This window comes from Periplaneta americana, chromosome 2 (assembly GCF_040183065.1).
Source record: "Periplaneta americana isolate PAMFEO1 chromosome 2, P.americana_PAMFEO1_priV1, whole genome shotgun sequence".
In the NCBI taxonomy this organism is placed as follows: domain Eukaryota; kingdom Metazoa; phylum Arthropoda; class Insecta; order Blattodea; family Blattidae; genus Periplaneta; species Periplaneta americana.
The window spans coordinates 69,141,880-69,154,181 of NC_091118.1; the positions used below are offsets into that span (position 1 = coordinate 69,141,880).

At 34.6% G+C, this 12,302-nt stretch overlaps 1 protein-coding gene across 1 annotated transcript in view; it reads right to left on the bottom strand.

The window, feature by feature from the left end:
• Nucleotides 1-1,098: 1,098 nt before the first annotated feature.
• klhl10 (kelch-like protein 10) overlaps nucleotides 1,099-12,302 on the bottom strand; it is a 73,236-nt gene continuing 62,032 nt past the window's right edge. The window contains exons 8-10 of the mRNA XM_069819712.1: nucleotides 12,143-12,301; nucleotides 7,345-7,549; nucleotides 1,099-1,493 (exon numbers count right to left, since the gene is read on the bottom strand). Coding sequence (XP_069675813.1) covers nucleotides 1,217-1,493; nucleotides 7,345-7,549; nucleotides 12,143-12,301 — 641 coding nt within the window. The 3' untranslated portion in view covers nucleotides 1,099-1,216. The remainder of the gene's footprint in view (nucleotides 1,494-7,344; nucleotides 7,550-12,142; nucleotide 12,302) is intronic.

Consider the following 12,302-nt stretch of genomic DNA (forward strand, 5'->3'; position numbering starts at 1 on the left):
GTAAGACTCCGCAGTGCGATTAATGTTGATATAATACTGCTGGTACGAAAGGGGGTTTTCAAACTGACAACAACAAAGCATTTAATGATATTTTAATGTTGTTTTGATGATATATTCAAACTTGTTAAATTTGATTATCTTTTATTCCAAACCGTGAATAACTCAACTTTTCACACAGTTTCTCAATGTTTCTGTACAACACAAGTTAAAAAAATCGTCTGAAAATGTTTTTTGATATACAATTCGAAGTGAAATCCAGTGACATTCAATTTAAAAATTACGAAAATTAGCCGCAATATAGCGCAAGCACACTATTGCCCTATGCTCAGATCAAGAAGAAGGTCAGAACATGCCGAGAAACTATTGCCTACAGTCGCCCAGATAATGGACCACATCCAGGAATTTAGGTGCTGTGTTGAAGAGCAAATAAAAATGTGAGCGAAACATTTTTCCAATCGCTCAACAAACTCTAACAATTCTGCAAGAAGCAAAAGCTGAATATTAAAAAGCAAACAAAAGCAAAAAACTTTGAATGTCCTCTGTTTTGGCAATATTTTACAAAATATTGAATAAAAACTGTTTTCTTCTTACTGTATTGCATTTATTTTTACACAAAAAGTCCTGATTACGATTTCCATGGGGGGCTTCATAAATTTGATTGGTTAGTTTGGACCGTTTTTCTCGAAAAACTTCGGTATATTTAAGTCAAAATGCCTCTGGCGAAGAAAGTAAGAAAATAATTGAAACTCGTAAATCTTGGTTAATTAGATTTTTGTAATGATTCATTCAACTTCGAATTAATCAAGCTCGACTGTATTACAATTCTACTTAAATAATAACGACCCCATGTAATATAAATCACTTCATAATATCGCTGTGTTTCAAATTAAATTTCAAAATATTGCATCTCTGTAACAATGCCGTTTTTTAAAGGAATTATATTTTCAGTTTCCCCACTTAGCATTTCACAAAAAAAAATTCGAATCACTCTGTATATGGGTAAGTACAAGTACTGTTGAATTCGGTTGGTCTACTGAGAGTTAAAACCAGTCACATACAGTATCAACATGTCGGAAAATTTTATTTTGCTTTAAAAAATAAAACAGTTATTATCCCCCTTCTTTTATATAATGATGTGGTCATGAACGTTGATATCCAAGATGACTGGGAACAAGGTTTACTTTAGCGGCTTTTATCCCCTCTTCTTTATTCGCTCTCAATCCATGTTATCGTCGTCAAAGTTATCATTGTTTTGTGGAAGGTTCAGATTCAGATTGAGGTTTACGTTGTTTCCGGCGCTGGGCAGATTTAATTGTGGTATTCTCAGCGCATTCTGCTGGTTTCTCTGAGTCTCCAATGCCAGCAGTTTCTGTCTCTTTTCTTCCATCAACCTCTCTCTGTGCTTGTGTATATAGTCAATCACGTTTGGCAGACCCATGATCACACAGGCCGAGAGAGCAGACCTATAGATATTCATGTCTGTAGCTTCGTACCTGCAACAATATTCAGGGCTTATCACTCGGCCAAGACAACTGGCGAATTGTAATGAAGGTGTTGTAGCTAAAACATAATTAATCAATAATCACAATGTCACAATAAAAATACGATACATAGAGTGTACCAAAAGGTAAGGATAATCGTTAAGGGCGTGATAGAGAATATGATTTACTGCAAAACATATTAATACAATTTTTCTGAATTCGTTCACGTTTTCAAATTGCACGATCATAAACTTTCCTATGAATATCACACTCTATAGGCCTATTTGATAACTTATTTCTAGGCTTAGTAATTGAAGACTTAGATACAATAACAGCTTAAGTAGATTTAAGATATATTGAGAAATTGGAAGATAAAGTTTTAAATTTGAATAACTGAACAATAAACACTAGTGTGACAAGGGGTTAGGTACAGCTTACAGCAGTAAAAGTTTGAAAATATTCCACATTTTTTTCCTCCATTGTACTGTACGATAATGAAAATTAGTATATGTAAAACACTGTCCTTCTGCTATATGAAAAAAAAATATATTTTTACGGTTTAAAAAAAATATTTACCTTTTTTTTTTCAAAATTCAGTTCACTGTGCAATGATGAAGCGTTTTCCCTCATAACTCGAAAACTATCCAACATTCTGTGATGAAATGTTTTGTGTGTATTTATGCATGTCATATGTACAATATGATGGGATATCACTTCTCTACCTTTGATAGATTGTCTGATAAAAAATAAATTAATTTTAAAAATGGTCAAATACCAGCATTTTCTTCTAACACAAAATAAAAAAAAATATATTATTTATTAAGGAATACAGTTAAAAGAGCATGATATTGTAAACATGAGTTTCAGCAATAAAATAAAAGAGAGAGAACAAAAAAGTTAACAAGTTTATGAGTTATGAGGGAAATGCTTCATCACTGCACAGTGAACTGCCACCAGTTTGAATTTTGAAAATATATATATATATATATATATATATATATATATAAATTTTTTTTTTAAATCGTAAAAATATTTTTTTCATATAGCAGGACAATGTTTTACACGTACCAATTTTCATTATTGTACAAGATACAGTAATGGAGGGAAAAAATGTTGAATGTTTCCAAAAATTTTACTTCTGTAAGCTGTACCTAACCCCTTAAATGTTACACAGATTGTTGTTAACAATCAGATAAGGCATTTCTAAAGTTTATACTTTAATATCTTGCAAGATTTCAAGGATATAAATAATTAAATTTTCTTAACATGCGCTGTTGCTGCATGAAATGCACAAATATTATTTAAATTCAAGTTAATTTATCAGATGAACATGAATTCACTGTGATTGGAAAACAGGTTTGGATGATTCTTTGAATTAATTAACATGATTATGATTCACGTTTAACGTTTTTATTTCCCTCATCACTTTTATGCACTGTTTTTGCACATGTCTCACTAGTAGGCGCCATTTTTTCCTATTCACGCTGTAACCGAGGTATCGATTTTGTTCCGTGCATTAAGAGCGTAGCACATGGCAACCATTTCTGTAAGCTCCTGACCTGTAGGAGCTGCGTACGGAATTAAGAAGAAGTTTATCAGATAGCAGAAGGTTTAAGGATTTTGAAAACGATGCTTATGCAATAACAGCTTGAGCAGACTTACGCTGTTATTGTATCCAGGTCCTCAATTCAGCTACATATAAGCTGGAATGAAGTTGCCTGATTCGAAGTATAAGTGACATCACAGCGCGTTAGTACGTTCGTCTACAAAACAGTTACAGTTCAGGAGGCGAGACCTGGCGTATGAGTTGCACGAGAAGGGAAAGGATAGGCGATCAAAAAGAGTTTGGCGTATGAGGGGTGACGGTCGATAATATTATACGAATCTACAGACACGGAAGTTCAGTTCAGACTGAAAACTTACATTCCCCCTCCATACCCAGTGGTGATATAGACACGGTGCATGATAGGGTCACAGGACAAGTCTTGCCTCGTCTACTATACTCAACCTCTATCCTCTCGCTCTAGAAAGTCGAAGTGTTGAGAAGTATGGACTTATATTTTCACTGCTAATATTCTAAGTTCGCTCGGAGAAAAACCAGGGAAAGGGGTGCAATAAGTGAGTAAGTTACCGAAGCAATGGTTGTTGTTACATAAATCGACACGCGATTAAGGAAGCAGCGTTGCAACATCTACTAGAGTACGTCACTTAAACGTCCCAGTTAGGAAATATTAAATGTTAGCCTATGTTTTATTTAACGACGCTCGCTACTGCAGAGGTTATATCAGCGTCGCTGGATGTGCCGGAATTTTGTCCCACAGGAGTTCTTTTACATGCCAATAAATCTACTGACATGAGCCTGTCGCATTTAAACACACTTAAATGCTATCGACCTGGCCCGGGATCGAACCCGCAACCTTGAGTGTAGAAGGCCAGTGCTATACCAACTCGTCAACCAGGTCGACACCAGTTACGATCTAGGTTTCTTTTCACACATTTGTCATTCTTGCTAGCCTATTATTATTATTATTATTATTATTATTATTATTATTATTATTATTATGTTATTCATATTAGGCCTACTATTATTCAACTGCTAGTGAACGGGTCATGAAAAGTTACGTAACTGCACGGGCTGGGTCTCTCAGACCTATTTTCTAAATATGAAAGAAGTATATTTATTTGAGTCATATATTAATAGTTTTATTCTCTTCTACACAGTTAACATAATAAATTTGTGAATTTCACAAATTTCAGAATAGTATAACCTATAACAATTGAGTCATACTTTTTCAGCAATACAGCAATTCGCAATCTTTGCCTTGTGTCTTTTCTTGAACTGCACTTGAAATGATGTCCAATTTAAGGGATATGTGGTTGTTGTAACATTCATAAACGGTGTGTCGTAGGCTATTATATCACGTCCGAAAATTAAGTTTCTTGAATTTCGTAACTGTTTGTAATGCAGTCTGAGGTTTCTTTTTAGGAGTGTTATACTCCATTATATTGATAGAAATTTATTTTCTTCACTAATGGTGTTGAAACACCAATAACGCGAACAGTTTTAACAGTTGGTGAATCACATTTGCCTTCTTCTTCAATGAAAAATAGGTACACATTTTTATAATACATGCAGCTTGTCTCTGTAATGAATTATCTCTTCCAACAGGAGAAGTACGAACATTACAATTATTGTCATCACTATCTTGTTCACTCTCTTCAACAGGCTCCCATGATCGCCACATATTTCACTAATTTTAATGTACACTAAGAAAACTAAACAGTTAATGCAAACAACGTGCACTCCAAAGTCGTTACAGAACTGACAACTACTGTATGAGGTGTTTACCTCTGCGCGGGACGAAGGAAACTGCAGTAACTTGTGTGACCTTCTGCTTTCAGCCCCCACCCCCTGGTTTTTCTTCGAGCGAACGTACAATATACAGGGTGATTCACGAGGATTTACCATCACTTACGGAGCTTATTTCCGAAAACATTCTGAGCAAAAAATTTCATATAAGCATTTGGCCTAATCTCAATATTTTCAAAGTTACATTAATTTGAAGTTGTTAGTAAAATACTTGTTTTCTTTATTTTAAGGGTAAAAATTATTACAAATGAAGAATGAACTATTCAGAAGTGTCATTTCTTTAATTGGCTAGTGTTCTGAAGCTAAAAATGTGTTGTTAATTGCTTTGTATATATTTTGTTTTTCAATTTTTAACTGAAAATTATATCATTCTTACGCACTTATCACAAAAATTCTTACAAATCAAACGACTTTAGGAACTTGATTCTTTGCAGTTTTATGCATCCTAATGCACAGTCTTAAAGAATCTACAAGAGTGGCCTGATTTGTAACAATTGCTGTGATAAATGCGTAAGAAAATGTAATTTTGTAGTTAAAAATCGAAAAAAAAATTCTGTACGAAGCAACTATGAAATTCACAACACATTTCTAGCTTCAGAATACTAGCTAATTACAGAAATGATACTCCTGAATAGTTCATTCTTTATCTGTAATATTCTTTTACCCTTAAAACTGGATAATAATGGTATTTTACAGACAACTTGAAATAATTAGTGTAACTCTGAAAGTATTGAGAATAGAACACGTGTTTATATGACATTTTTTGCTCAGAATGTCTTCGGAAATAAGCTCCGTAAGGAACGGTAAATCCTCATGAATCACTCTGTATACAACAATATATACAAATTGTGTAAAATAAACATAAAAGTGACAAGAACAGTGAATTAAAAGACACAGCAAATGTGTTGAATGTAACTGAAAATTATCAAGACATTAACTCGACGTTTAGTATGGATTTGTGTACCTTGATGATCAGGGACAACATCCCAATTACTAAATTAAATACCGACATTTTAGGGAATTTCTAGAAAAGTACACAGAAAAATAGTGTGTTTTCAGTAGCGACTAACATACGCAATAGCCTGATGAAACATGAAAAATGTCAGACAATATGAAAGGACTATCTTATATTATTATCATGCATCAATAGTGTCATGGGATACTGAAAGAACTGTCTCGTGATATATAACATCATTTTAAGTGAAATCTGCAAAAAGTTAAGTTCCGTATCTTATGAAAGCACATTATTATTTTCTGCAACGACGCAAATGGCGATCGCAGCTCTAACAAGCGTTTGTACGCAATATGCTTGTTATAGGCTATGTGTGTATTTATTCACACGCAAATGGGTAAATACCCGGTGGCAGTGGTAACTAATTACATTCAATAATGACAATTAATAATAAATACAATTATTAATAAATTAATAATAATAATAATAATAATAATAATAATAATAATAATAAAATTAACAAGGAACATCCTAAATTAAATGAAGCACGATCACTTAAAATAATATTCAAAGTAAATCTAATTTATATCTTAACCCTAAGTTCGAACTAAAACCCACGAGTATGATATGTTCATACATACACAAGTATCTTTCACCACCACACTCATTTCGCTGTCAACTGATTCACTGCACTGAAACTACGACACATTTCACTGATACTATCCTGATTTCACTAACAATTCAAAAACATATAGCTCCATATTGGTCACGTCTCATTTCAGCCGTTGGTTGGAACTTGTGCTTCACTATATTGGGATTTGACTGTATTACACGAACACGAAGCGACGACCTGTTTGTTTACATCTTTGTCCGTTGCATTACCTGTCTTTGGCGTAGTATATACCCAATGTAACTTTAACCTCAGTCTTTAAGTATCTGGAATACAAAGCCTATTTATTTCGCTAATTAATCATCGTAAGTACTTGAAAAAGAATGTCCTCCTCTTATATTTATTACAGTTCGTCTGAGCAGGTAACCAAAATGTCTTCCTCTCTCACGTACACACAATTCAGCGCACAGTCTAATCTCACTTTGCAAGTTCCACGGTCCCTGATGCAGTCTCCGCTGTAGCTGCGTGAATCATTGCAACTAGTTTCTCTTTATTTGCTAACTCAGAACTGTAGACACGTTCCTTCATGAAGCCCCAAGAAGTCTTGTGGCGTCAAGTCCGGAGATCGCGTCGGCCAAGAAACTGGACTATTCCTAATCACTACAAATTTCAGAAACCGAATGTAGGCTATAAAATACAGTACACTCATTACAACAGTACATACTTAGCGAAATAGTACGACAAATGGGTCCTCTTCGATGGCATTCTCCGTGTATATGACACATACATACGACTTCACATCCACTTAGCTACACAGGGCTCATTCTTAACTTTTAGTGCATATAGATCCTGACTCTAGTCAGAATACTAACATACGACTAGTCCTTCTCACTGGTCATTTATGTTTATGAGAACTCACAAACAAACACACCATTCATTACTCTTTACGTCGTAGCACTCGACGTGGAAGATGGTGGTGACTCCGTTGAAGCCCCCGATGGCGAAGATCATGTCGTCAATCACCTCTATGGCGAAGTTGCTGCGGGGATTGTACATGTCCGGGATCTGGGTCCACGTGTTGGTCGCCGGGTTGTACTTCTCCCCACTGCACATGCGCGAAATTCCGTTGAACCCTCCTGCACACACCAGTTATACATAACTTATTTCAAAACCACGTGATTAGACTCGAAGGTCTCCAATTATGCACATAAATATTGGAATTACAAGTCCTTCGGATGAATTTAAGCACAAGACCAAAGACGCGGATGCAATATAAGGCATACAAAGAAAAATCACTTGGCTTGACTTTTCAAAGGTCGGACCTGAGACGGATCTTTGCACTTACGTTTACGACGTTAGCCTTTGTGCGCCCTATACCGGGTGATTCAAAGGATTGTGCTCAAATTGAAAGAGCTTATAGAATGGTCGAAATATAATTTATTTTCTTGAATTTTTGTATATGAAAAACAAAAAAGGAAACGTAAATAAAACTGTTTGTACTATTTTAATAGTCTCCTTTTTATTTATTATTTCGAAATAATTAAAGTTTAATGACTTGTAATATAAATTTTGCATCTGTTAAACTTTTAGCTTTTATTGTTGATTAACATTTAACGTGGAATTAGCATATTTTAGCTCCTTGCAACAAAATTGCTCAATTTTTTTGTATGTTGAATAGGCTTAAAAGATCTTTACCTATAGGCTATTTATTTTGTCTTTTGAAAATACATATATTAGACTATGATTTCTATCCTTTCTTATTTAATGCATACTCCATTTATTTGGAGGCATTACAAGAAAACTGCTTAAAGATTGTTACAAATGATTCAGAATATAGTTTTAAGAAATCTATTAGCTTTTCATTATTTGACTCCAATATCTGTATCAATTTTCCCTTGTTTTACCAGTTGAATTAATAATTATCAAATTAAACGCTACTGCTTTCATGTATAAAAATTAATAACAAGTTAGTACATAGCAATAACATATATATTCAGTTTAATAACAGTATACATACGTATTCCATAAGACAAAAATAAAATATATTTTCTTCTCATATTGGCTCAGGAACTTACGGTACTGAAAAAAAAAAAAACATTTTTAATAACAACTTATAACCAACTTTCATGACAATACAAAGTTTTGTCAAATTCCCGATGTTTTATGAAATATTTGAATGAAGGTTTTCGGCAAGATTTTGTATTTTAATTCCTCGTTGCTTTCCTTAAAAGATGGTTTCAAACATTTTCTTCTCTTTTCCCAAAAATTTATTAATATTTTAATTTTCTTATTTATTTCCTATCTTTAATTCTGTCATATTATAATATGTTTTCCACAAACTGTAGTTTCACGATTTTTTTAAATTATGCTGTACAGCATTTATGCATGTATTTGATCTTGTACAGCCCGTAAATGTAAGTTTTACTCGTTTTGGCATACTCAATAAATTTAAAAAGAATCAGCTTTCTTGAGTTCTTTCATTTTCAAAATAGAAAACGTGTAACAAAACTTATCATATAATATTACTTAATGAGGTAAAAAAGTAAGGTCAACCCCATGACAGGCCAAATCAGTCAAGAATGTGGCGTGAGGTTCCTCCCTTTACAGATAATCGGTATTTAGTGACAATAGGGATGTTAGTCTTAAGTGCCCGCCGTTTTTTACCCTCAAGAAAATGCCCCGGTGCTCATTTCTGTTAAAATCTGAGTGGATCCGAGGGCCATAGCGCGGCTGGAAGGACTGGATCAATGAAAAAACCCATGACCCCATCGGGAATCGAACTCGAGAGCTTCCGGCTTGCAGCGGTACGCCTTAACCGCAACGATACTCCGCGCCCCACTGAATGTGGTATCAGAGTGAATGTAATTAAATGAGATGTGTTCTCAACCAAATGTAATTACAGTAACTAATACCTAGGCTGTGGAACTTCATGCATTTACTTGATTTTTATTTGTATAGCATACTGAGAAAATAAAAATGGATATTCGCCTATCATGGGTTTTACGTTGGAATGAGACTAAATTTATTTTGCATAAATGCATATTTCGAAAGTTTTCCCTTTTAAATGGATATACATACTAGGTTCAAAAAGTTCCCGGAATTTGTTAGCATCATAGAAACAACGTACCTTAAACACTATTCTACAGAATTCCCTTCAAAATAGTTGCCTTCCGCAACTACACACTTTTGCCAACGCGTGTAGAGTTCCTGGAAGCAGGCCTGGAAGCCATTTTGTGAAACCCGTCTTAGTGCTCTCGTCGCGTTTGCGATAACCTCTTCAGCATTGAATCTCCGTCCTTTCAGATGACTTTTCAGACGGGGAAACAGAAAGTAATCAGGTGGTGAGAGATCAGGAGAGTATGGTGGGTGATCCAAAGCAGTTATGTTGTGCCTGGCAAGAAAATTCTTTACAATAATTGCGCGATGAGCAGGTGCATTGTCATGCATAAGAAACCAGTTGTTTTCTACCCACTTTTCTGGACGTTTCCTTCTCACTGCGTCCCAGATGCGACGGAGGGTTTCTACGTACAATTCTTTCGTTACAGTACGACCTTCTGGAATGAACTCATGGTGCATGAGACCCTGAGAGTCGAAGAAAACTTCCAACATAACTTTGCATTAAGTGTGCTTAAATGCGACAGGCTCATGTCAGTAGATTTACTGGCATGAAAAAGAACTCCTGCGGGACAAAATTCCGGCACATCCGGCGATGCTGATATAACCTCTGCAGTTGCGAGCGTCGTTAAATAAAACATAACATTTAAAATAACTTTGCCTTTGGAAGTGTCCCTAGGAAATTTTTGCTTCCGAGGAGATGTTTTCGATTTCCACTCAGATGACTGTCGTTTAGGGACTGGGTCGTACAAGTAGCACCAGTTTCATTTTGTTTAAGAAATCACCATCTTCATCAGCCATACTGATCATGTCCCCAGCAAAACACAGAACTTGATGTTTGTACTTTGCTCTGTGGACATAATTACAAAATGCGACGAACAAACGAAACACTATGATAAACAATTGCCTACAACTCAAAACCAATAATTGCCATTATCAACAAACTTTAAGGAAATGACATCATGAATGTTACCAACAAAACAAATGTATAATATCCCTTGTTATATATTAATACGAAAAATGGTAGTAAAATTCCGGGAACTTTTTGAACCTAGTAGTAGATCTAAACAGGGTTGAAGTGAAATAACCTTGCAGCTTGAGACAATTGGGTACACGTAAATGAATAGAAAACCTATATTACGTTTTGTGATTAAATGCACGGTTAATTAGAAAATTAAGTTTGAAGTATCAGCCGTCCGGCAACATTGTCGCTAATACACTCTACTCGTGATACAGATGTAAGAGGTCAACGAACTCTGCGAGTCTCCGTACGTACAAAGCTGCATTCTGCCGAGACGTTGCCACTCGCTCGCTTCGTACAATGGCTTGAACTTAAGGGTTTTTTAAAATTAAATTTATACGAAAACCGCCCACGCTATTGAAATACCCCAGAGGGATTAAATTATTCTCTATTAGACTTGCTATCGATATGGGCAAAAATCACGATCCTACTCGCAATAGGTACCCGATAAGAAATTGTTAAACATTTGGGAAAAAAAAACATTTTTTTCTGAAAAAAAACTATTAACTTTCCACCAATATGATATCATAGTTTTTTGTTACATATAACATGAGCTATTCGCTCTGGAAATTTGCAAAGCTATTTCACTTCCACTCTTTATTTATTTTTATTTTGCATATATAAATGCCTATATTGGAACGTTTAAGTGAACACGTATTCGGCAAAAATATCCGTTATTACCTATACGTATATCTGTATCGATACTTCACGAGCATCTTATACCTGAACAGTCGTACTGTTCCTGTATGCACGACCTAAAAACAAAAATCGCTTTCTGATAAAATGTGAGGTTATGAAGGTTATGATAGCGACACTGATGTTGCAGTAATATTGTTTTATAAAATGAGTAGGTCTATGGAATATCAAGTTTACGGTCCAAAGTAGGTATTCACTATTCGCTCACTGTAGTATATCTGATAAGAGTGGCAGTGAATGGAATAAAAAACGAGAGCTGGCTTGGCTCAGCTTTTCGAGTGCTAGACAAAGAATGCGACCTTGAACTTTGGCATAAACAAATAAAGAAATAAGTTAATAAACCAATAAACAAATAAGAATATGATCAGATAAATAAATACATTAATAAACCAATAAACAAATAATACTATAAACAAATAAGGCAAAAGTAAGGAAGTCAATTAGTAAATAAACAAATATAAAAGTAAAAAATAAACAAAAAAATGAGCCAAGTGAATAATTAAGTAAATAAATAAATTCATAAATAAATAAATAAACAAGTAAATAAGTACATTAAAAATAAATACATTCATAAATATATACATATGGGAATAAGTAGACTAAATATATAAATAAATTAAACAAGTATATAGAAAAATATCGCATTACCTTGTACGTACAAAAGGTGGAAGTAAAACAAGACATGTAAAGAAAGAAAGCAAGAAAGAGGACTAACTTAAATTTAAACATTCAAATTAACAGACAAAGCGAATGAATCAGTAAATGCAAAAAGAAGTGTTAGAATGTTAGAGAGACAAAAACGAATGCGTGATCATTAAATTTAAAAATGACTGAGTTATTAAATGAAAACAAATTATTAATGTAGTGAATGTATAATTATGATGGCTGGGAGACGCACCTATGACGTAGACATAGTCGTGATAAGCGATGCAGGAGACGCCGCTGCGCCGGGATCTCATGGGAGCGATGAGCGTCCACTGATTGCTCTCTGGGTCGTACACCTCCGCGGAGTTCATGCACTCCTGTCCGTTGAAACCGCCCGTTATGTAGATCTTGCC